We start from the raw sequence: 26,693 nt of genomic DNA, 5'->3' as shown, positions 1-26,693 counted from the left end.
GTTGGTGGGGGAGGGGGGATCTGCATGAGCCCTGCCCGTGGCCGCATCTGCACTCCCTAAGGCTGCCGAACCCCTTGGCGGCTGTAAGTGCGATTAAAAAAAAAATCACGTCTGGCACCATGAACCCTGAGCCCGCCTGAACCAACTTGAATGCAAACCAGACTGGGCCCCTCATTTGGGGTTCCAGAACTGAACATGCCCTGTCTGGTTAAAATCCAGTTCAGATTCAAACTAAACTGGGCAAACGGCTTTTGTGCACATCCCTCCACAGAAGCCCTACTCATACATTATGTTTAATGCATGTACAATCTCTGTACAGTGTATGCATGTACCAATCTCTAGGCATATTATGTTCGATGCACATAGAGAGTACACTTCTTGTCTTTATGCTTCATATGAGGGGAATCTCCCAGATTCACGTTCAAAATCAACGCATGCACCTATATACAAAACAGAAATCTATACATATGTGCAAATTCATGTATGAATAGGGCTTCACTTAAATTATTTAAGTGACTACTGCATGTTTTCTGGATGCACCTGAAATGTGTTTAGGGACCCAGGCAGTAGCTATGAGGTGTTTGTGGATGGTGGGGTGCCTTTCCCCCTCAAAGATATCCCAAGCCCCTTTTCTGTATTTTTGGCTTTCATTTAGAAAATACTCCTACACTCCTAGGCCTTTTATTGTGACTATATGAAGGGAAAGATATGCAAGCAGTATTTTACCCAATTGCTACATATTTGTCTCACATATATAAATACTCTTTTTTAAATCATGATTCAAGACAGCTCAATAATATCTTGTGTCTGGTCAATTCTTAACAATAGATTCTGTATAATAACCAAATTAGAGTCATTGTCTTCTGTAATGACTGATTTTATAGCCTTTAAAAAGTTCCTTCCGAGATTGGTGGTGTAGACACTATTGCCAGAACCAGCAATTTAGCTGGTTCTGGCAATCATATGTAACTTGAATAAATATGACTTTTTAATATTTTTTCTATAATTGTATTGTCATGAACAACTGCTTTATTGTTCAAAGGTGATTTTTTTTACTGTTCAAACAATTCATTTACTTATACGTCTTTTCTAGGAAGTTTGCAAATAAGTATATTTGCTCTAGTTTTTCACTTAAGATAATTATTCAGCGGTAGTTATATATGTTTACTAGCTGAGCCAACCCAAACAGAACATCTGTGCGCTCTTTGGGGCCAGCTGTTCTGCCCTCCCTCCCGCCCCACTCTCTTGCCCTCCCTCCCGCCCCACTCTCTTGCCCTCCCTCCTCCTCCTGCCTCAAGTCCGTGGCCGGGCCTGCAACCGTCTCAAGTCCGCAGCTGGGAATGCCGCTGCCTCTCTTCGTGGCTGGCTCGGGCTACCACCGCCTGTCTCCGCAGCGGGGCCAGTCCCGCTGCTGCCGCCTGTCTCTGCGGCCGGGTCCAGCCCACTGCAGCTTGCTTCCGCACCGCCGCTTGCCTCCCTGGCCCTCTGGCCTCCATGGCCGGGCCCCCCCCCCCGCAGCTGTGTTGTAAATCTGTTAGCTCGGCTAACCCAACAGGATTTACAACCCCTTTCAGCACTCCCTGGTGAGTTAACAGAAAGTGGCAGCGGAACTGCTCGAGTGAAAAATAAAAGGCTCACAAAGAAAAACAGTAAATGAATTAAGTCCCCTGAATTTCACTAGGTACCCCCCCCCCAACAATAACTGAGTAATAAGTGAAAGAAAACACAGAGCAAAGGAATGAAAATAGCGAAGGGCAACAGAAGCAAGGAATTAACAGAACAAAGCAGGAAGCAAACTGGAACTCGTACAAAGTTTGGGAATTCAATGGCACACTGTCTGCAGCCAGCGAACGTTGCAAACAGCACCTGAGCAATTGAGAGACTACCAAATACATATGGCTCAAGAGAACCTGCAGCCAATCAGGCTTCCCTGAGTCAGCACTTTGGCTTCCTCTCTAGTGATCTCCTGCGCCTGCGTGACTTCCACTGAGCCTCCCTCTTGAGCCGTCTTCTCAAGACAGGTGAAATCCCAGGCTCCTCCCCATCAGAAATCATGTCTGGCAGCTGTTGTGAATCCTCAGCTCCCTGAATCTGGGCTCCCTGCCAACTCCTGTTGCTGTGCCTCTGAGCCCTCACTAGCAGGCTCTGACTTTTCTGAGTCAGAAGTCTGAGTCATGACAGGCTGCGAACAATCCTCCTGGGTGCGCCTCAGCCAATCAGGCGCCTCCGCTGCCCAGCCAATCAGCTGGGTGCCTGGACGCACATTCTAAGGCACATCCAGGAGAATTAATAATATAGATATGATAAAGTTTGCCAGTACAGGTGGACCTTGCTATACATGGTACCACTGTTTGCGGTTCCATGTATTTAAGGTCTGAAAATAGTCACCCAGCCTCGGTATATGTGGGTTCAGAAAGAGTTAATAATTGCATATCCACAGTCCCTAGGTGGCCAGAAGTTACCTCTGAAGTAATTTTATTCAACGGAGCCATTTTGTGGCTCTTCTTTAGAGAAAAAATGGATTTCTTCTGCAAATTTTCACAGAAAATTGTCCAAATTGGTGGTTTGTTGGGGGTGGCGTTGCTGGATAGATGGAGACCTGCAGAGCACAGTAAGGAACTTTATTCCCATTAGTTTTGCTGCTTTTCACCAGTATTTTTAGACTTTTTTTTAAGACATTTTTTTTGAACCTAACACCTCGATTCCTATTGCTGCAATGCCTTGTTACCCACAGTTTTGTTATCTGCAAAAATCTGTGGGAGTGGAATCCCTGCAGATAATGTTGTACACCTGTACCATTAAGTATAAGGAAATACATACATTGTTATATCATATAAGGAGTGGTTGTAAGCTGTCCTAGGTTTCATCTTAGCCTTTGCCAAATAGACTGAACACAGCTTTATGCTCCCACCCCCAACCCAAGATTTCACCATGCTTAAGGCACACCAAGAATTACATACATTAGTGCTTTAAGAATTACATACATTCATGCTTTAAAGAAGTACAGTGTTTCCTGTTTTAATAAATATCACACCTCTTCTAGTTCTTTGCGAAGGCAGAGCTCTTGCTACCCCTTCCTAAGTCTGTGTAACATTGGCTAGTATTTTTTTTTAAAGAAGAAATTTTATCTGGTCACATACACACTCATATTAAAATGAGTGTAACACTCATATTATACTTCAGTAGGAATTATAGAAGAAAGATAAGGAAGAAATATATCATTTGAGCCTACCTCTTTTTATTAGAAAGATGTCCTTTGACAAAATGTTTATTGTAATAGGAATATATGTCAAGTGTCTATTGATTTTATTGATGTTCTACCTGTATAACAATACACACTGAAATTAGGCATTTCTGCATTTGTGGAAATTTGTGCATAAGGAGAAAAGTAGTAAAACACAAGTCTTCCATTTTCTTATCCACTGGCATTAAACTGTACCATTCTCCAAAATGTCTGTAATTATAATGAGATATTAATGTTGCATCCAAAATATCAAAGGGTAAAGATGACGGATGGAACTCATCAAATGAACGGCCCTTTCCGAAATGTCATGGATAATCAAGTATGGAGTTGTTAATGGAACATGATTTGCATACTACTATTTTGATTGATGTACAGCTTAGACAAGGATTGATAGTTTTTATGGTGATCATTATATAAAGCTTTCAGTGGTGTATCCATGAATTGTCTCAAGTTAATATTCATGAAAACTATGATATTGCTTATTTAGAAGTCATTCACACTGATCTTAGGCGTGTTACATAGAAGGAAGTTCTATTGGGTCTTTCAAGTAATATGTTTAAGATGCTTGCTTGTTCTTCCTTAGTAGTTTTCCCTTTATATTTTTCCTTATTTTGACCTGCTACTGCTAAATATATGAAATTTGAAAAAAATAGAACCAAGGCATTGTTTTGAATGGCCTTTGATCAGATCTTCTAGGGAATGTTTATAAGCTTGAGTACAAAAAATCAACCAATCAGCAAACTGATGCAAGAACAGCTATGTGATTGGCCAAGTCTGTTTACCTGGTATATGTAGGAGCTGTCCTTGGGTGAGCAGCCAAATAGAAAAAATCTGTCTCCCTTTGAAGCCATCAGCTGTCTATCTTGTTTCTCTCAATTTCTTCTACTTCTCTCTTCTTCTCTCTCATTACCACTGTAGCCCTTTTTACATGGGCTGACATCATGTACTATGAATGCCAGTTACTACCTTTCCTCTGCCCCCAACATTGCCACAGAAGTTCCAAGTGACAGAAATGCAATGTAGCATTTGAGGCTGAATGTATTTTTTCTGTCGGGCTCTCTTTCTAGGCTTGAAAGGCCCGTTGGCCCTTGGCTATCTGACAGACAGAGCTCAAATGCAGCCTCTGTGGAGTTCTGCAGCATTTCTCTGGTTAGGAGGAGCAACAATGGAGACAGGAGAAAGAACTGGAATGGCAGCAATACTGATGTCATAAAGGAGGGTAGGGAAAATCCAGACACGTTGAGTGAGTTAGTGAAGTAAATACTCCATTCAAAGTTATTGACAAAAGTGGCAAGGACCATGTTCTGTCAAATAAAAACCAATGGTAACTAAGTCACAAGGACAGCAATTCCCAAATCAGGAAAAGAATTTTGACTGATTTTTGTTTTCTCAAAAGATTTCCTTTTGCTTCCACTGCTATGCACTGATAAATCTTGTACTTTCCAGTGATAAATTCTTGAACTTCCCTACTGTTGCATACATTAAAGTAGGGATGTGCACAAATCAATTTTTTTGATTCAATTTGTGCCCAAAACAAATCACCCCTGATTTGTGTTGTGTCCAAATCTACCCTCTCAAATCACCCCAGATTCAATTTGTATTTGTTTTGATTCAGTTTGGATTCAGATCAATTCAGACCACTTAACAAGGTCCCAGGGCACCAGATTTGGGTGGGAGGTAGGCCCCCATGGGTGCCACCTACCATCCAAATTTCAAGGCAGTGGGACACTTGGTCCATTTTTAATGAATTATTTTAGTTTTTACTGATTTTGAACATTTCTGCCATAGGAAATAATGGAGATTTGATGTCAACATATCCTAACCCTAACATGGATCTCCAGCTTTCATTTTTTTATTTTTTTAAAGCTAAGCTCTAGCCCCTGTAGAAGTGGAGTTATGGAGCAAAATGTGCAGCCATTCTTTTTCAAGTGTTCAGATTCTTTGGTGTATAATAACTTTTCCTCATAATGAATCCCTATTAGGGATGTGCATGGAACTGGCTGGCCCGGGTTGGTCAAATCCGACCGGGCCAGTTTGGTCCAGCACCCCCTTGAACCCTCCCGGCTCGGTTCAGTCGGGGTGGTGGTTCGCGTACCTTTTTTGGTTTTTTAACAATTACCTTATTGCCCTCGGGGGAGTTCCTGGAAGCGGCAGGAGGGTCTGCAGAGGTTCCCCCTCCCCCGCCGGCTTTCTGTATGTCCCCATGCGGCCAGTTTGGCTGTCTCTTCAGCTGGTTTTCGGCCTTTCCTGCTTGGCGTGGCAGCCATTTTGGAGGCTGTGTGCCTGTGTGATTGGCCTCTGCACAGAGGTCAGTCGTGCAGGTGTGGAGCCTCTGAAACGGCTGCTGCACTGAGCAGGCAAGGCTGAAAACTGGCCTTTCCTGGTCAGCCAAACCTGCTGTAGGGGAACATATAGAAAGCCTGCTGAAGGAGGGGGAACCTCCACCGACCACCCCACTGTACCACTCCAGGCACTCCCCCAAGTGGGATAAGGTTTTAAAAATATATTTTAATACTTTTTTACAAAAAAAGTCTGCGAACCCCCTGAACATTCAGGGGGTGGTTCGGTTTGAACCCGAACCATTGAACCGAACCGGCTTGACGTTGAGCTGTTTTGCACATTCCTAATCCCTTTGAGGATTCATTGCACACCTTCATTTCTTCTGTTCATTTTGACTGTCATTGGACAGTGCCAACTGTCAACTGCTATATGCCAACTATACCCTCCCCCCCACAGACACACACACTGAGGCACTCAATTAATTTTTAAAGTTATTTTTCAAGTGTTTAGATTCTTTGGTGTCTTCATTACACACCTTCATTTCTTCTGTTCATTTTGACCCCACTGCTTTGCAGGTGCGGGTGGGGAATTAGTGGCATCCCATGTTCCAACTACCCCCCAACCCACAAGGCACTGGGTACTCAGTTTATATTTTAGGAATTTTTGAAGTGTTTAGACTCTTTGGTGTGTAATGAATTCTCATAGAGATTCATTACGAGGAAAGGTTATTAGACACCAAAGAGCCTAAACATGAAAAAAAATACTGGAACATAAACTGAATAGTACCCCACTGCGTTACGGGTGGGAGTGGGGTGTAGTTGGCACATGGCAGTTGACAGTTGCCATTGTCATGGGAGGAGAGCTGGTCTTGTGGTAGCAAACATGACTTGTCCCCTTAGCTAAGCAGGTCTGCCCTGGTTACAAATGAATGGGATACTAGAAGTGTGAGCATTGCAAGATGACCCCATCCTCAGAGGATAGAGCCGCTCTTGGAGGAGCATCAGAAGGTTCCAAGTTCCCTCCCTGGCATCTCCAACATAGGGCTGAGAGAAATTCCTGCCTGCAACCTTGGAGAAGCCGCTGCCAGTCTGTGAAGACAATACTGAGCTAGATAGACCAATGGTCTGGCTCAGTATATGGCAGCTTCCTATGTTCCACTGTCCAAAAGACAGTCAAAATGAATAGAAGAAATGAAGGTGTATAATGAATCCTCATAGGGATCCATTGAGGGAAAGTTATTATACACCAAAGTATCCAAACACTTGAAAGATAGTGACCACACATTTTGCTCCATAACTCCACTTCTACAAGTTTTTTTAAAAAATGAAAGCTGGGAATCTGGGGAAATTAATAGGAGGGATCTGAATCTTGAATTGATTGAATCAGGCGTGATTTGATTTGGATCCGAATCTAGCCAATGGACCACAGGGGTGATTTGTTTTGTCTCCAAATGACCCAAATCAGCTAGATTTGGGTACAAATCTATTTGTACCCAAATCAATTTGCACACCCCTACATTCAAGTAGCAAGTACCCTGTGACACAATGTTGTTGGACAGGGAGGGAAGCAAGTGCTGGTCTTTCCCTTTTCAAGCTAGTCTAGCTGCTTCTGTGCACTATCACAGTTTTCATCGAACTTGGGGAATGTAATTGCCCTTTCACTGAGCTGTTAACAACATTTAAGAGATGAGAGATAATCCCAGCAGACCGGACTATGCTTAGAGATGCAGATCTCTTCCTGTTAATGTTTTTCCCCCCTCCCCTTTTTCTTTTTTCACACTGATTTTTTTTCCTTTTTTTTTTACTCCTGGAAGGAGGTTTGTAAGCAAGCCTCCTGACAATGGGATTACGGCTTGTTAATGTGAGGATTCAAACTGTTAGTAAATTTTAAGAGGAACTGATTATGAAGCCTAGGAGAGTGGGATTGCGATCCCTGCTGATTCTGATGTTAAAGACAAAGGCCAGCATTTTTATTCCTATAAATGAGCCTGTTTCCATGTTGGCAAGGCATGTCAATACTGGCTACCATGATTTTTTCCTGGAGCTGGTTCACATATGCATCCTTATTGCTTGTTTTCTTTTTAAGATGACTGACAGATGAATGACTTCCACTGAAAAGGACTGTGTCTAAGGAACAAACTACTCCTTCTGTATAAATGCATGCACCAGAGTCCTCCTGATGCCATTTTTAATTTTGGAAAGCAGTTTGGGGAGGCAGTGATTGAGAATGGAGAAGCACTGAGGAAGATGGACTTTTCCCATTGCTACCTGCTCTAAATTGCCATCCAGCTGTTTTTCCATCTTGGGGAGTTTCAACTGTGATCTGGCTGAAACCCCATGTGTGCAGGGAAGCAGCTAGAAGTAACTTAGATGGGGAAAGGGGGTCTGTTCATTCATTCATTAAAAAGTACTTTCCACTCTTAAAATGTTTCCGAGGTGCCTTACAATATGCAGTTTAAAATCACAACATTAAATAGCAATAATAAAAGCTTTAAAAACGAAGAGCAATTTTTTTTTAAAAAAAGAATAATGAGTAGAGTTAAATAATAGGCAGCATAAATGCAGTAAATTAGTGAAGGCTAATTATTAGTTAAATGCTCAGAAGACCATCTTGGATCTGTAGCCTGGCACTTAAAATATAGTAATGATGATGCAGGCAAATCTCTTTGGAGAGGAATTCCAGAACCAGGTTGCCACCACAGAAAAGGCCACAACAAGTAGCCATCTGCCTAACCTCTGAGGTTGGAGAACCCAGATGAGGACCCGAGAAGAAAGATTAATTGATGGGCAGGTTCATGTGAAATCCCCCTTTCAAATCAGTTGCTGTTCTAAATGCAAAGGTGGCATTGAGGTTTGTATTTGAGGTGATAGAAGATAAGCTATGCCTGTGATTCTATATGTATGACAATCCATCATATGTTCAAGCCATCAGTTGTTCCAAGCCACAGCTGTGTGAATAAGCCATTGGTCTTTCATATTACAGGAATAGCTTCCCTGATCAGGGTTTTAAAGGTACCAACCTAACAATGTCACCATGGATTGCCCTTCGTTGCTTGAATAAAGGGAGAAATGACTCCCTGAATTTAAGAAAAATGGCTAGCTCTCTGAAATTCACTAGCTGACTCATTTCCTGAATCTTAACAGCTTTTTGCAAAAGCAATTAAATTTCCCATCAGATGAAGCCTATAATAAGCATAGCAGCAGCTTGAGCAGTTTGAAATAGGAAAGCTAGTTCAGATATTATTGTTCGCTCAGCACCGCTTGCTGCTGACACCAGTATTAAACGTTATTCAATTGAAACATTTTCAAGAGGAAGATGGAACAATCTTTGCAGAGTCAATGGACCTGAAGAAGGTGCCAAGTGTGCCCAGTATAACCTCCACTGCTCTGAATTTGTAAAGCTCTTCTTCCACAGACCATGGACTATTTTTTCTTTGAAATGGAATATGTAGGTGGTTCCCCCCAAAAAAACTTATCATATAGGATTGAGTTGTGGCTCTCTCTCTCTTTTATTTCCTCCCTTAGGGGAAAAAAAAGTCATGATATTCTGGTGTTGTTATATGGTGCTTTGGAGCCAGGCACCAGAAGAAGCATTTCAGTTATAATTTTGTAAAGCTTTTCTTACTGATAATATTATTTGCATTGTCCACCACTCTGACATTCTGCTATGTCTAAAGATTTCTGTCTAAAGATGAGTCCTATTAACTGAGGCTCACTGCTCATGAGATGTCCTTATCCACAGCTTTTCTGCCTGATTATTTAACCTCTTCAAGTAAACTATTTAAATTTTAAAATTTTAATTTTAATTTTTAAAAATGTCTTTTAAATTGTTTTGTCTTGTATTTTGTATCCCCCAACCTTGTTCTGATATGATTTAATGTGTTGTGTGTGTTTTATCTTATGTCTCAATGTTGTGTTGTAAGCTGCCCAGAGAACAATTTATTATGGGATGGCTAACAAATAAAAGTAGTAGTAGTAGTAGTAGTAGTAGTTAATTAGGGCATCATTCCCCTTCCTTTGTTTGGAGAAAGACCATAGCACAGTGAAAGAGCACCTGATTTCCATGCAGAAAGCCCAGGACCAATCCCTGGAATTGAACTTGGGACAATTGCTGCCAGTCAGTGTAGACAGTACTGATGTCTGACTTGGTATAAGGCAGCTTACTATGTAAGCCAAGTGCTGAATAGTTAATTCAAGGCAGAGTGTTTATGACTCTCAACAGTTTTGATACCAATTTACAGTCTAAAAAGGAGATTGTGGCGAGCCAAGAATTTGATGGCTGATTTCACTAGGTTTGAAATGGTTTGACTAGGATTGCTTAGAAATTCTGGGTTGTCACGATCAGCTCCATGGAAGTATGCAGTGCTTGCTAATTCTGATTAAACGTTTTAACCAGAATCCTTGTGATTGTGTGAACTCAGCTACTATCGAGGGTATTACATGGATTAATTTTCATGGGACCAAAAAAATATTGTAGTCTTACAAGAGAGCTATTAGTTCATTCTCCTTGAAATCTTCTCAAAAGAAATTATGCATGTGCTGGCAAAGAACTGGGTTCCAAGTTTTGGGAAGAGACCCATAGTCTGAGAGACCCGTTATATTTGTCTCAAAGAGACAAGGTGACTCTTTTCTTTTAGTTTTTCGATAAAGGGCCCAGCCACAAGGACAACATGTCAAAAAGTCTTGATGAGCATTTGGGATTGAAACAGCTGTGCCATTTTTGAGGGGACTCATGGTGTGGGGTAGAAAGCTCATCAAAAGAGGCTATCCAAACAATTGAGTTCTATAATTAACAGACAAAAATCTGTTCAAAGATGGCAATAACAATAAAAGGAAGAAGCTGTCTGCTTGTGTGGCAGATGTGGTTTTGTTAAATTTTGAGAAAGGGAGTCTATTTATTTAAAGAAGAAGAAAAGTAGAGGGGGGGAAATTGAAACTTCTATTTTTCACTGAGTGCCACTAAAATATACATATACATTGCAGCTATTTTCCAAGGTAGCAGGTGCTCTTGATATTGTAAACCAGTGATCATCAGTCTACAATGCATTCAGCAAGAAACCAGCAAGGCATTTTTTGCCATTAAAAAAATAATGCTGCTGCTATTTTCGTTTGCAGACAATTGATAGGAAGTAGGTTGCTTGAACCTGTTTCCTTGAAGATTTTTTTCCGTTCATTGCATATACTGCCTTGTTACTGAAGATTTTGCCAGCATTTTAAGAACAAAGGTGTTGTTTGTTTTTATTAGCAATTAAACAAATGAAGATGCTGTGCAAATAAAAGACCTTTGCTTGCAAACAAAATAGCCACACAAGGAAAGGAAGGAGAAAGATTATGGAGAGAGAGATACAATAAGTTTAAATCTCAGCATTGTAAGGAAAATAGTTGTGACTTGAAGTGCTGTATATATACATATACATATTTGTATACAACCATCATGTCTTTTATTAGATATATTGTTTATGGAACAGATTAGTCAAACCAAATTGTTTAAACTTGCATACTGGGGAATGTACCACTTGGGTGGTTCATTTACACACGTGGACAAATGTGTTGGTACCCTTCCATGAAAAAAGAAGAACCCACAATTGTCTCTGAAATAACTTGAAACTGACAAACGTAATTGGCACCCATCATTGTTTATTCTGCATTTAACAAAAATCAGACTTTGCTTTAGAGTTTTGATGCAACAGAATATTTCAAATAACACAAATGAAAATGGCATGGACAAAAATGATGGGACCTTTAACCTAATATTTTGTTGCACAACCTTTAGAGGCAATCACTAGTACAAACAAGTGATTCCCGTAGCTCTCAATGACACTTCTGCACTTGTTAACCGGTAGTTTGGCCCACTCTTCCTGAGCAAACTGCTCCATCTGTGTCAGGTTTGAAGGGTGCCTTCTCCAGACTGCATGTTTGAGTTCTTTCTATCGATGTTCGATAGGATCAAATCAGGGCTCATAGAAGGCCACATTTACAGAGCTAGTTTGCAGAGGTATACCCTGATTCACAGCAGCATCTTTATGCATGTGGAAGATCTGTTGTACATGGCTAAGTTTTCATTGAATGCCACTGTAGCACTGTTTGTGTATTCATCTGAATGCATGAGACAGATGCTGCTGCTCATACCTGTCTCTAAACTGTCTTATAGTGGCAACTAATGCAGGTTTCTCAATGTGCGCACAAAAAGATTTCTAAATCATGGAACTTGGCTGCAAGTCAACCCTGTGTGTGTGTGTAAGCGAGACTTTCCTGTTGCTTTATGGAAAACTGTGTACATGTAGACTCTGTCCAAGGGATTGGAGGTCCTGGAATAGGCAAGATTCCCAGTTGCACAGATGGAGCCTATGCACTTGCTGTTTGCATATTTATAGGCTTTTCAAGTCCTTGTATGCTACCTGGATTGATTGCACATTACTACCTGAACACAACATCTGCTTGTCCGTGACTGTATGGGAATGTTCTCACAACCGAAAGTAAGGTGGGAGAAGTTTCCAAGCTTAGTGTGGTTGCTGGGCGCACTTCCAATATTTGATCATGTGCAGGATAAAAGTAAGGTTGGAGGCAGAGAACTTGCTCATCTGTCAAGCTGCAGCCAGGTCGAAGGATTTTTCCTCCGGCCTCAGTAACAAGCTCAGGGACTGAATCTAAGTAGGACATGCTTGACCTAAAGGGCTGGGGCTTGACAGATGAGCAAGCTCCCCAGTTCCAACCTTAACTATATCTTGCACACAGTCAAATATTGGGAGTGTGTCCAGCTTCCACACTAACATTGGAGATGGCGCCTTCCTTCCTTAGCTAAATATTTATTTATTTTAATTTTATTTATTTATTTGACACATTTTTGTCCCACCCCGGATGCAAGTCCCTGGGTGGTTCACAATCTAAAAACACAACAATTAAAACATTAATACAATTAGAACAGTTTAAAATATAGCTACCAAATCTAAAATGTAAAACTTTAAAAGTCTGACTAAACTGCTATTTGTTCAGGTCCTTCTTAAAAATATCCAGAGAAGGGGAGTCTCTTAATTTTGCTAGGAAGCATACTGTGTTTAAGACCCGGGGCAACCCTAGAAAAGGCCCGGTTTTGAGTCGCCACCAACCAAGTCGGTGGCAACTGGACCTCCCTAGATGATCTTAATATTTAATAGATAAATATATCCAATTGATTTTGATGGAGCTTAGTTCCACTAGGTGGCCATAATACCTATTGTGTTGTAGGGTTAGAGTGTTGGACTAGGACCGGGGAGACCTGGGTTCAAATCCCTATTCAGCTATGAAACTTACTGGGTGACTCTGGGCCAGTCACGTATCTCTCAGCCTAACCTAACTCACAGGGTTGTTGTGAGGATAAACATAACCATTTACACTGCTCTGGGCTCCTTGGAGAAGGAGCGGCATATAAATGTTTTTTAAAATGCAACATATTGTTAAGTGCACTTAAACCCCTGGTTTATGGGGTTTAGTTGCATGTGAAATAAAATTGATGTATGGAAGAGGCAGGAGGACAAGGCATCCATACAGATGTTGCAGTTTCATTTCCCCCTGATTAAGAATGTTCATTGTCGAATCTTGAAGACAATTATGTTTTAAAATATCATGTCAGTGTGTGATCTGAATAGAAGAAAATGCTCCACCATCATTCCTTTTCATTCTCTTTCTCATTCTAACAGAAAGAACTAATTAAGGCAAAGCTAAGGGAACTGAATGCAAAGTTTGTATTATTCATGTGACCTAATCTTTTTACAATGGCATCTTTTGCAAGCCGTGTAAGAATACCATACACATTCTGTCCTCTCCAGAAAATCCTCCCAAGCGGAAGAAAAGAATGAAGGATTGTCTTGAGTATGCAATAAAGACTTTTGGGAAATAGGGATCTGTACATGGTTAGTTGCTTGTTTTGGGGTTTTTAAAAAACTTTTTTGCCAATTTCATTACTTTATTAAAAATATTGTAAAATACCTAACATTTGTTTTCTTTTTAAAAGGCCTTGGCCAGTCATAATAGGTGTGTCAGCTATTTTTTAAAAAACAAAGCAAAAAAAAAAAATCTTTCAAAGAACTAGGTTAGCTTGTGAGAGAGAAGTCTATTGAGATATAAAGAAAATTTGAACAAATTCAGCATATTATCAGTGATGTGCCAAGAGCTGAAAGGGGATCTGAATATAGCAAAATGAAGAAGGCTGAGAATCCAGGTATATGATTTTATACAGCTGAAGCAAAATGGCTCTGTGCCTCAGAAACTGCCAATGCATTTAGAAAGAGCTTTCTTTCCTTGGGTCCTGAAAAATTAATGAACTGGGTTTAATGTAGTAGAAGGCAAAAGAATGTAATGCTTGCACGAAAAAGGAAAAAAGGGTATATTGAGCTGGAGAATATCAACTTTGGACTCTATAAGCCCTCCTTACTAGCTCTTCCAACCAAAGTACATAGGCTAAGAAATAGAAGAAATAGCTGTCAAAGGGTAGGTCTGTTCCAAACCGGTCAGTGATTGAACCGGTCCACCATGAACTGGGCTGGTTCAACCAATTTGATTGTGGACCAGACTGGCCCTCGTGAAAGGGGTACAGTCCGTGATTGAACCAGACCAAGTCTGGTTCACCCGCAGACAGGTTCGCTGGTTCGAGCAGTGGTAAAGTGGAATCCGGTGAGAATTCTGCTTTGCTTCTGAAGTAAAAGAAGTTTTTGTAAAGGGCGGTGGGGGAGCAGCGAGTGAGAGGCACTTTTAAAAGTTAAATTGGAGGAGCTTATTGGCAAGCCTGCAGCGCTACCCACCCCCCACATTCTTGAAGCAGTATATGCATGGAGGCCATTTGCAGCATAGCGTAGTGGTTAGCATGTTGGACTAAGACTGGGAAGACCCGAGTTCGAATCCCCATTCAACCATGAAACTCACTGGGTGACTCTGGGCCAGTCTCAGCCTAACCTACCTCACAGGGTTGTGAGGATAAAAATAACTATGAGCTCCTTGGAGCTCCTCGGAGGAAGAGCGGGATATAAGTGTAAAAATAAATATAAATAAATAAATAAAATCAGCAACACACTGACTGTGCAAATGGCCTCTACACATATGCCGCGGCCAGATATTGCCTCCACTGAAGGATGGTGGGGGGAGCACCCCAGGCCTGCCGGTAAGTGACTATTTGACTTTTAAAGGAGCCTCTCACTCACTGCTCCCCTGCTGCCCTTTACAAAAACTTTTTTACTTCAGAAGCAAAGGGAAATCCTCACTGGATTTCCCTTTACAGCCACTCGAACCGGCAAACTGGTTCGAGTGGGTTTGGTCAGACTGATCACCAGTTGGTCCAACTGAATTGATTCGACGTGGACCATGGTCTGAATTTGACCGAACTATGAAAATTGGTTCAGCGCATACCCCTAGTCAAAGGACTAAGGCCATATTATGAGGCTCAAATGTTTTTCCTTATATGTGTATAGTAAATCTACACTGGCTAGAATGTAGATTTCTTTTGGTAGAATATAGTATGTAGATTTTTTGTTTTTAAAAAATGCAATGCTCTGTAGTTTTGCCCTATATTAACATCTTCATGTGTATCCCTTAAACCAGTGAACTTCATTATTTTTTAAGCGGGGGTCACTTTGGTAAAGAGCTTCCTCTGTGGTGACCTCCACACAATATTGTGCTTTTCTTAGTACTGACGGAACCCTCTCTTAAGAGCTCTAGGAGGAAAGCAATGGAAAGGGCTACAGTTTCCAGCACTCTGTGCGTGCCTTCGAAGATAGTGCAGGAGCGGTTATGAATTGAACTATACAGTATTTTCTAAGTAAAACTTCAAACTTTCTAAGTGAAATTCAAATCTGTGAAGCCTCTGTCTCCACCACCCCACACGTAAAGGCCTTGCCACACCCATTTTTTGACTTCGAGATAGAGGTCTGGAGGGCTGTAAAGTAGACATGGCCAAGGAAAGTAAAGAATTCTACTTGGTGGCAGTGGTGAAGCTTCATGGCACTGGTCAGGCCTGGGCCGTGACACACTCAAATGCACTTTTGAATATTATGTGTGAAAAGGCCTTCCATTCTTATACTGTTATTCAGCAGATCCTCTGTCTCTCAAAAGGCACTAGGCACTGCAAGCTATAGAGAGTGGGGTTAGAATCACAGCTTCACGAACCCCCTGGGTCTCCCTCTCCACTTTGCATTGCAGTCCACTTTATGCCAGCCAGCTTGAGTTATCATGCTGCCTGTAAGGAAATGCTGTGCTTCAAATCTCAACAACTGCCATGTTAATTTTAAAAAATTAATGGGGTTTTAGTAAAAATATATGAATATCTTATTAATATCAATGAGGATTGCTGTCCATGATCCTTGGGAGTTATTTATTTATAGTGGTTAGCTTCATCAAGTACTCAACATAGCATACGACATAATCCACAAAAACAATTCGAATCAATGAAAGCAATGCATAAAATCATAAATATGCCAAAATCAGGACTCTAAGTTAAGTAAAAAATAACACATCAGGAATATCAAATTCTTCCAGCAGAGAAGAAATTTGGCTCATGCAGAAAGCCTTCCTGTATTAAAAAAAATCTTGACTCAGTTGAGAAGGTGATCAGCTATTTCTTTTGGGACAGCATGCTCCACAGTGAAGAAGGCCCTGCCCCTTACTTCCTTGGGTGATAAGTGATGGAAAATCAAGCAGAGGCTTCCTGAAGGTCTTCAAGTTATGATTATTGTTGAAGATTCCATCATAGCAATCAGCAATTCTTAAAATGAGCACTTCCTTGGCAATCTGGACACGATGTGATTTAGAAATGATCTCTAAAATGTTGGGCAATTACATGGCCACAGTATGTGTGAGCATTCTGAAGGGATTTTGACAGTGAACCTAGAACTGGGTCAGTGTGATATAGGTCAGACCCCGTCCAACTTAAGTCATGCTTAGTATTACTAAATCATCACTGTAAGTCTCAAAATGATTCCAACTCCTTCCTGCCCATGTTTCAGAATTTCAGCTTTGGTTTGTTTTTGTTTTTTTAATGTAATTCATTACATTTAAATGTAATTACATTTAAATGTAATTTGTGACTTCTTCTCTGTGCTGCTTATAAGAAGTCTCATCATTTTGCAAACAAGCCACCTTTGTTTGCTGTGGCTGGCTGAATGATGGACCATACCCAATAGGTTTGCATTTGTGTTCAGGGACTAATTGTGTTTGATGTGGGGAGGCTGAGCTTGACCCTCCTGCATCTTCTTGCCAATGTTGCGGTTTCTGACTTTAATCAAAACCCCAAGGCCATTTGAAGCATAGCCAGACAGCACCTTGCAAGTTGAACCCTATCTAATTATCTGATGTGTGTAAACTCTGAAAGCATAAATCTTAGTCACCAGAGCTATGTGTTTTTATAAGATTCTCTGGTCCAGTGACAGCCGAAGCAAGCAAGGGCAAGATTGATCTCACAGTGATTTTTATGGACGCTGCACCACACTTCGTAAAGTTTTTGACTCCTTAAGGAGATTCCATAAATGGCCTCAGTTAATAAGGGTGAAGTGACTTGCTTTTTTAAAAACATGTTGCAAAAAAAAAAAAAAAAATCCTTGGCTGTTACAAGTGCATCATAAAAGCAGGGAGAAGAAATTAAATCATATAAAAGGATATGGAGTAAGTGGGCGAAAAACTGAAAAAGATTGCACATTGGTTTGTGGAGGTGTAGAAGAAAAGAGCAAGGGAACTCTAAAGACAGACTAAATGATAAATTCAGAGACGTGGAAGTGAGTCATGCTGTAACTCTGGCAGTAACTCTCTCCTTTCTTTTGCTCTTTGTCCTTTATAAAACTGCCTGGATGCTTCCTCTGTCCCTGGTGTCTGGTGGTGTTGAAAGACTTTTATCTTTAGCCCGTGGCTGAAAATGCCTGGGAAGACACACTTCTGAGCCACTGTTCAAAAGGTGTTCCTAATGAGACATCTGAGGATTTTTTTTATTAGCCCAAATGATGTAAAAGTAGCCAACCATGTAAGCACCATTTTTATGAGGTGATGTCACTGAACGTGGGGGACTGTGCATCCAAGAGTGCAGCCCTGATGTGCTCCAACTCTGAGGAGATGCGGAGGGGAAAATGTGTTGATTTTATCCCTTGTGGAGAGGAAAGCAAATTCACCTGGCTTTGCGAGGAGGGAGAATTGCCATTTCTGTACATGTTGGAGTATGAGGTTGGCTGCCAGTCACAGTGGGGTCTTATTCCGCTCTGTCTCAAAAATTGGCAGTGTCATACCATCAGCTGCCTTTCTGAAGTGGTCATGGAATTAAACAACTGCACCCTGTTTAATGCAGTGTGTGAGTGTCTGCAGGTGGGCAACAAGGAAGTTGGGTTTACGTAGCAGGCCCATGCAGAGAACAAAATGAGACAGATTTTCCAACCAAGTTGCTGCATAGGCATGCTTATAGGTACTGCTGCAAGCTCTCCAGGCCAGCTTGTTAAAGGGCTCTCCTCGGAATTAAAAACTGCCTTCCTCTGTTGGAGAGCTAGCAATCAAGTGCTTGTTGGCGAGTTAATTTCTCTCCTCGGGATAAGTGGACATCATTTGTTCTCTTTTGAAATTGTCTCCCTGTCTGGATACTGATTAAATGAGGTTGCTATTTATTATTCAGTCCTATACTAGTAACACTCCTTCTTCCTGTTGTTTCTCCAAGCTTGCAAGATTGGATACTATAAGGCCCTCTCAACAGATGTTGCCTGTGCTAAGTGTCCACCTCACAGTTTCTCCATCTGGGATGGCTCTACCTCCTGCACGTGCGACCCAGGCTTTTCCCGAGCAGAAAATGATGCTGCCTCCATGCCCTGCACTCGTAAGTTATATATTAATTTTCCTTTCCTGCTTCTCTTGCTGTTCAATAATTTATACATGAAACACTCCCCAGAGATGTTCATCCTGCTATGAAAAGTGTCTTGTTGGTGACAGGAACATTCAGTAACAATACCCTTTTAAACAAGTCAACACAACATGTCAATACCGGTCCTCTCTCCTGGTACACTACGGAAAATGAAGTTTGCAATTAAGTGACAGTATGTAGGTCAGTGACAAGAAAAGGAAACCCTGCTTCCATGTTTGTTTGCCCATTTTTGTTTTTGCTTTGGTATCTGCACTGTAGAAATGCCTCAAGGCTGTACTGTGTATGCATAATGAGGAACAATCATAGACTTGCATATCTTGGCTCTAATCAGAAAACAGGAGGAAAGAAAGTCTGAAGGAAACTGAGTCAGTAAATGCTGATTTGTGTCAGCTCTGAAAATAGCTTCCTCCTGTTCTTTCCAGGATTCTGTCTCAGGGAACGTGTTAGCTTGTGGCTTAACCTAAGAGTTAATTCACACAATCATATTTGTTTGCTTGTTTAGTAGATTTCTGTCCCAGTTTTCCACCAGAGTCCCTAAAGCATCTTTAAATATTGATGATGTGATTCGATATTTATATGGTTGTTCATGGTGAGGTCATTACATTCTGATGCCTTTGGCATGGTGACTGGTCTTGCTGAATCCTTTGTCAAGCATAGACAATCTAGGAACCACAGCAATGGGAAATAGGGTGACTTGTTTGTGAGAAGAATAAGAAGTGGCTTTTTTGGTAACAATTATTTATATGGAGCTGATATAAATATAAATAGAACTATTACAACTGGATAGCTCTAAATTCACATCATAGTTCTAGTGCTAAGAACTTGTGAACACAATATGGAAGGATTTTAGATTTTAACACTGATTTAGATTTTAACACTCTTTTATATTTTAAAGTTGTTTTACTGTTTTAATTATGTTTTAATTTGTGCTGTTACTGTAAACTGCCCAGAGACTGTTTTGGGCAGCATAGAAATAAAATGAATAAAATAAAATAAATAAGAAAATTTATAATACTGTCCATGGATATTTACCACAGGAGTCACTTTTTCCTAAAATTGTCTGGTTGGCTATGTACTAGCAGGATAGGATATTATCCCTCTTTCTCTAGGTTCTTGGTCATTCTCTTCAGAGTCACATAAATAGGTTTGTTCCAATATTGCACTGGAAGTATTCTACCAAGTGTTAACGTATTGTGTGTGTGAATTTAATCTCAAGAGAGAGTTGCAGAAATCTCAAGGACTAGATCCCAGAATGCATGGTAAAGCACTTTGTGAACCAGAGGATTACATTTTAATTTCACAAGAATGCCTATAGCTTGCTAGGGCTAAAGAGATGGTACTCTGAGCATGCTTATGTCACAGGTACAATTTTTTCCATTCTCTTGGGGCCACCCCACCCAACAGCCTGAGAAAAGGGCCAGAGGTGAATACGTAGTTCAGATCAGGTAGAAATAGTCCAGCACAGCAAATGGAGTTCAGAAAAACCAGAGACAGCTGTATATTGAAAGTAAGACAATGGTCCCTGATGGTGGACCCAATCAATTAATGAAAAGCTCATAAAAATGGGTGGACCCAGGTTTCGTCTTGTTACTAAAGGAGATACTTATAAGCAAGCCTTTCCTTCCCATCCTCAGGTGCTCACATAGTTCAGCATTTATGCTGACTACCATGAGATTCAGAATAAATTCCAAACCAAATTTTCTGGATAAATGAATGTGAGATCATCAAACATTCTGAGTAGCATAAGTGTGATATAATGGGGTGACACTCCATTTTAAATTCTCTGTACCCTCCCTCACATGTTATTGAGTGCAGCGTCACTCAGGATTACTGCTCCGGAAGCAGGGAGGAACTCCTACCCTGCAGTTGTCACTCACCTCCTCAAACTGACCGCTCAAAGTTATGACTCCGTTTGTTTGAAGGGGGAACTGCAGTAACTGTGACGGCTGGCAGCAACCACAGGTGATCCAAATTGCTGTTTCTGGAAGCACCCGAATCATGATTACAGTGCTTCTCCCTTCAGACAAACGATGCTGTAACTGGGAGCAGCAGCTTGAAGGGGTGAGTGATAGCTCTGGGGTGGGAGTTCCTCCTCACTTTTGGAGTTGGAAGCATGAGTGCCACTTGCGCTCATAATGTTTGAATAGGACTTGTACGTGGCAGCCTTGATTAACAATTATTAATCACAATCTGAGATTTCCAGGCCATTTTTAGGATCTTCAATTCACACATTGAATGCCACAGAAGCAGGGGCATAGCAAGGTTGGAGTGGGCCCAGAGACACGATTTTAAAATGCTCCCCCCCTCACTGAAGCTCAGCTCATGAAGTAAAGAAATCTTAAATGAGGCTGAATAGTGGTAACAAAAAGCATAGTAATATGTCTATCTATATATCCTATGTACCACAATAGAACATTATCCTAAATTATTTTTAAAAAGGCTTTGTAAATTGTGGACGATGCAAGTCATTTAAAGGTACTAGAGAAAGACCTGAAAGCTCCAGGTCTTAACACTCACATCAATTTTGGAGGATGAATACAACTGAAGGAAGCCTGGGCAGGTGTGTGGCAGGAGTCAGTCATGTGACTTGCCTCTGGGGGGGCAAGGCAGTGGGCCCCCAGACAACTGTCTCCCCTCGTCCTATTATAGTTACGCCCCTGCACAGAAGCATGGGCCTCAGAATTGAAATGAATAGGCTCCCCATGTCCATTGGAGTCCCTTGTTCTAGTTTTAAATGGGGTGATTTTGTGGACAGCTGCCCTGTCTTTCTAGTCCAACGTGGATGTTCTTTCAAAGAAGAAAAAATTTCCCACAGAACTATTCTTTTGATAGTAAATGACTATTTTTATATGTGAACAAGCTACTTTATATACAGATATATGAACATTCCTTCTTTTTAAGATTAAAAGAGCCCTGACAGACCAAAGGTGCATGATCTCATTTCCACAGTATCCTGCGCGATCTAGGAAGCCCACAAGTAGGCATGAAAGCAACAGTTACCTTGCCTTGTTATTCCCAAAATTGGATCGGTTTTATTTAGCTGTTATAGCCGATAGACACTGACAGATCTAGCCTTCATAATCTTCTTTACATATAATTCTCTTAAATGTAACTGTCGCTAATCCCATTTTGGGCAGCTCTCGTGAGAGTTCATGAGCAGCTGCGGGATAGGATAGTGATGGGGACGGGGAGAAAATAGCAAGGCTGGCCAGAGGAGGCGGCAGGCGGGCCCGGCTGCCAGGAGCAGGAGACGGCGGCCGGCCAGCCGAGCCACAGGGAGGAGGAGGTGGTGTTGGGCTGGCCCAGCCACAGGGAGGAGGAGGTGGTGTTGGGCTGGCCCAGCCACAGGGAGGAGGAGGTGGTGTTGGGCTGGCCCAGCCACAGGGAAGAGGAGGTGGTGTTGGGCTGGCCCAGCCACAGGGAGGAGGAGGTGGTGTTGGGCTGGCCCAGCCACAGGGAAGAGGAGGCGGCAGTGGGCTGGCCTGGCCACAGGGAGTTGGCGGGTGGGTGGGAGGAGAAGAGGGGGAGAAGAAGCGGGCCAGCTGGCACGTCAACCAGAAAGCCAGGGGCAGGGGGAGGGGAAAAGGCAGTGGCGAGCGGGGGGGGGAGGCAGCAGAGGAACAGATGTTCTGTGCCCGGCCCAGCTGGTGTAATCTAATGTACTTCAATCAGGGGTTCCCAGTTCTGTTCTGTTCTCCATGCCCACAAGGTTTGAGTTGAGGTGAAGTGGGGTTGGTATCCAGCTGTGGCAAAGGTTGAAGCAAAGCAAGGTGGAGTTGGGATCACACAGAACCAAGGCTGGCTGGATCCATGGAGGGGACCAAAATCAGTTCCACCCCTCAGTCTCCAATTCTGAAAGCTATTGGAAGGAGAGATGTGGTCCATGACACAGTCTTGGGTGCAGACCATTGTTGGCCATTGTAGCTAGGGACATCATGTGGTCAACAGTATGTAGTCTAACAACATCTGGGGAACCAAGGCTGGGAAACCTGGCCTTATATGGAATAATGAACTTACTAGAGTGGTAGACACAATCGCACCTAAGCATCCTCTCTGACCTGCTTTAAAGTCTTCCCCATGGTTTTCAGACGAACTGTGGAAGCTGAAGCGGCGAGGTAGACAACTAGAGCGCAAGTGGAGGAAGTCTCAGCATGAATCTGATAGATTGCAACACAGAGCTCATTTGAGGATCTATGTTCAGGCAGTGCAGATGGCGAAGAAGCAGTTCTTCTCTGCCCTCATTGCTTCTGCAAATTTATGCCCAGCTGAGTTGTCTAGGGTTGTGAGGGGGCTAGTTCATGCCCCCTTTGGCTTGAATTTGAATTTGGAACCATCTGTTACTCGCTGTGATGTTTTAATCAACTTTTGTGCTGATAAAATATCTTGTATCCACCCTGAACTAGACTCCACAGTTACCGCAGAGTCTATCGTAGAGATGCCCAGAAACTCCTCTTGTAGGATAGAATTGGATCATTTTCAGTTTGTTACTTCTGACGATGTGGACAAACTGCTTCGGACTGTACACCTCACCACCTGCTTTCTTGACCCTTGCCCAATTTGGCTAATTTCACGTGATATTCATATTATCAGAGTGGGTCTGGTAAATATCATAAATGCTGCGCTGAGGGATGGCAGGATGCCTCTTTGTCTTAAGGAGGCTATTATTAGACCTTATTTGAAGAAACCTGCTTTGGATCCCTCAGAATTAGTTAATTACAGGCCTGTCTCTAATCTTCCTTGGTTGGGCAAGGTGATGGAGCAAGTGGTTGCCTCTCAGCTCCAGGTGGTTTTGGATGACACAGATTATTTAGATCCTTTCCAGACTGGCTTTCGAGTGGTCTATGGGGTTGAGACTGCCTTGGTCAGCCTGATGGATGAACTACAATTGGCGATCGACGGAGTGTGACTCTGCTGATCCTTGTAGATCTCTTGGCAGCTTTCGATACAATTGACCATGGTATCCTGCTGGGTCGCTTGAAGGAGGTGGGATTGAGTGGCACTGTTTTACGATGGTTCCATTCCTAACTCTCTAGCAGATTCCAGATGGTGTTGCTTGGAGACTATTGCTCTGAAAAGTGAAAGCTGAAGTGTGGGGTTCCACAAGGCTCCATACTCTCTCCAATGCTTTTTAATATCTACACAAAACTGCTGGGAGAGATCGTCAGGAAGTTTGGTCTGGGATGCTGTCAATATGCTGATGACACCTAGATCTATTTCTCCATACCAACTTCATCAGGAAATGGCATGACCCCCCTCAGTGCATGCCTGGAGGTGATATTGGGCTGGGTGGGGGATAACAGACTGAAGTTGAATCCAAACAAGACGGAAGTACTGTCTGTAGGGGGTCGGGATCTGAGAGATGGTTTAGATCTGCCTGTTCTGGATGGGGTTACATTTCCCCTAAAAGATCAGGTTCATAGTCTGAGAGTCCTCCTGGATCCCAAACTCTCCCTGGTTTCTCAGGTTGAGGCTGTGGCCAAGAGTGCTTTTTAACAGCTTCGCCTTATATGCAAGATACGTCCATTCTTGGAGACTAGTGACCTTAAAATGGTGGTACACATGCTGGTAACTTCTAGGCTTGACTACTGTAATGCACTCTACATGGGGCTGCCTTTGTACATAGTTCAGAAACTACAATTGGTGCAGAATACGGCAGCCAGACTGGTCTCTGGGTTTACCTGAAGGGACCATATAACACCGATTCTAAAAGAACTGCACTGGCTGCCGATATGTTTCTGAATGAAATACAAAGTGCTTATTATCTATCAGGCCCTTAATGGCTTAGGTCCCGGGTACTTAAGGGAGCACCATCTCTGTCGTGAACCCTGTTGCCTATTAAGATCATCTGGAGAGGTCTTATTACGGGTGTCACAGACTCGTTTGGTGGCAAATCAGGACCAGGCCTTTTCTGTGGCTGCCCCAGGGGTTTGGAACATGCTCCCTCCTGAAATGAGAGCATCTCCTTCTCTGTTTGCTTTTAGGAGGACCCTGAAGATGTATCTGTTTCCCCAGGCCTTCAAATGAGATTCAGTTTTTAAATTTTAATGTGTTTTTATTAGGGACGTGTGGTCCAGAGGTTTGGGGGTTCGGTCTGGAGGTTCAGGGGTTTGGGATCAACCCCACCCACCCCCAGTTCCATCCAGACAGGAACCGAACCTCCGGACATGTTCGCAAATTTATTTTTTAATTTTAAAAAATCAAATCAAATCAAAATACCTCTAGTGCCTTTGGGGGGCTTCCTGTAGGCCGTGTGTGGGGGTTTCCGTGAAGGTTCCCCCTCCCTCCGCTGGCCTCTTAATTCACTGCCACAGCCCAGAAAATGCCAGGGCTCGCACGGGCCATTTATGCATGTGTGGCGGCAGCCAAAATGCCTGCCGTGTGCACTTACAGAGGCTCGAACAGGCCAATTACAAGCATTTTCCAGGCCACGCTGGTGAATTAAGAGGCCAGCGGGTGGAGGGGGAACCTTTGTGGACAAACCCCGCCCCAGCCTACAAGAAGCCCCCTGAAGGGGCTAGAGGTCTTTTGATTTGATTTTATATTTTTTTAAAAAAAAATAAGTCGCAAATTTGTCCGGACTGGACTGGACTGGACTGGACTGGGGGGTGTTCGATGGGGGCCGGACTGGACTCGTCCATTCAGGCTTGAGTCCAGTCTAGACTCAAACCAAACTGGGTCAGCCGGTTCCGTGCACAGCCCTAGTTTTTATCTGATTTTTATCTTTTTATGAATTTTAAATGTGTTATATTTATGTTTTAATTCTGTACACCGCTTAGAGATTTTTATCCTAGGCAGTATATAAATCCAATTAATAATAATAATAATAATAATAATAATAATAATAATAATAATAACTACTACTACAAGAACTACAACAACAACATAACTTCCATTGTATAATTTTTTTTGCCATGTATTACGGGGTAAGAAAATCTCAGAAATAAGAAAGAAAATCACATTCTAGTCCACATTCTAGAGAACAGTACCAGAGAAGAAAATCTCACAGATAAATGAGATGGAAGCAACATCAAGAACCTGGGAGAGAAAGAACATTACAAATACTTGGGCATTCTCCAGGCTGATAACATCACACACACTGAAGTTAAAAGAAAAATTGGAAGTGAATACATAAGGAGAGTTAGAAAAATCCTCAAGTCCAAACTCAATGGAGGGAACACCATATATGCCATAAACACCTGGGCGATACCTGTTATCAGATACACTGCAGGAATAATAGACTGGACCCAGGCAGAGCTAGAGACGCTAGATCGTAAGACCAGAAAAATCATGACCAACAATCATGCTCTGCACCCCCACAGTGATGTAGATAGGCTATATCTCTCTTGCAGCTCAGGTGGAAGAGGAATGCTGCAAGTCCATCAAACAGTAGAGGAGGAGAAAAGAGGCCTTGAAGAATATATCAAGGACAGTGAAGAAGGTGCACTTCAAATGGTCAATAATGAGAAACTATTCAACACCAATGAAACAAAGCAGGCCTACAAGAAAGAACAAGTCAAGAACCGAGCAGAAAAATGGAGAAATAAGCCCCTGCATGGTCAATATTTGCACAATATAAGTGGGAAATCAGACATCATCAAGACCTGGCAATGGCTTAAGAATGGCAACCTGAAGAAAGAAACAGAGGGTTTAATACTGGCTGCACAAGAACAGGCACTAAGAACAAATGCAATAAGAGCAAAAGTCGAAAAGTCAACAACAAACAAGAAGTGCCGCCTTTGTAAAGAAGCAGATGAAACAGTGGACCACCTAATCAGCTGTTGTAAAAAGATCGCACAGACTGACTACAAACAAAGGCATGACAAGGTAGCAGGGATGATACACTGGAACATCTGCAAAAAATACAAGCTACCTGTAGCCAAAGATTGGTGGGACCATACAATTGAAAAAGTTGAAGAAAATGAAGATGTAAAAATATTATGGGACTTCCGACTACAAACAGATAAATATCTGCCACACTATACACCAGATATAACTGTAGTCGAGAAGAAAGAAAAACAAGTTAAAACAATCGACATAGCAATACCAGGGGATAACAGAACAGAAGAAAAAGAAACAGAAAAAAATCACAAAATACAAAGATCTACAAATTGAAATTGAAAGGCTGTGGCAGAAAAAGACCAAAATAATCCCAGTGGTAATTGGCGCCCTGGGTGCAGTTCCAAAAGACCTTGAAGAGCAGCTCAACACCATAGGGGCCACAGAAATCACCATCAGCCAATTACAAAAAGCAGCTTTACTGGGAACAGCCTATATTTTGAGACGATATCTATAATAACCAACAGTATTGATGATA

At 42.1% G+C, this 26,693-nt stretch overlaps 1 protein-coding gene across 2 annotated transcripts in view; it reads left to right on the top strand.

The window, feature by feature from the left end:
* Positions 1-26,693, top strand: part of EPHA4 (EPH receptor A4) — a 220,415-nt gene that overhangs the window by 70,132 nt on the left and 123,590 nt on the right. For both annotated transcript variants that reach the window (XM_053307712.1, XM_053307713.1), the window contains exon 4: positions 18,179-18,334. In XM_053307712.1, coding sequence (XP_053163687.1) covers positions 18,179-18,334 — 156 coding nt within the window. The remainder of the gene's footprint in view (positions 1-18,178; positions 18,335-26,693) is intronic.

This window comes from Hemicordylus capensis, chromosome 3, assembly GCF_027244095.1.
Source record: "Hemicordylus capensis ecotype Gifberg chromosome 3, rHemCap1.1.pri, whole genome shotgun sequence".
NCBI classification, from domain to species: domain Eukaryota; kingdom Metazoa; phylum Chordata; class Lepidosauria; order Squamata; family Cordylidae; genus Hemicordylus; species Hemicordylus capensis.
This window is presented reverse-complemented; position numbering and strand designations above follow the sequence as displayed.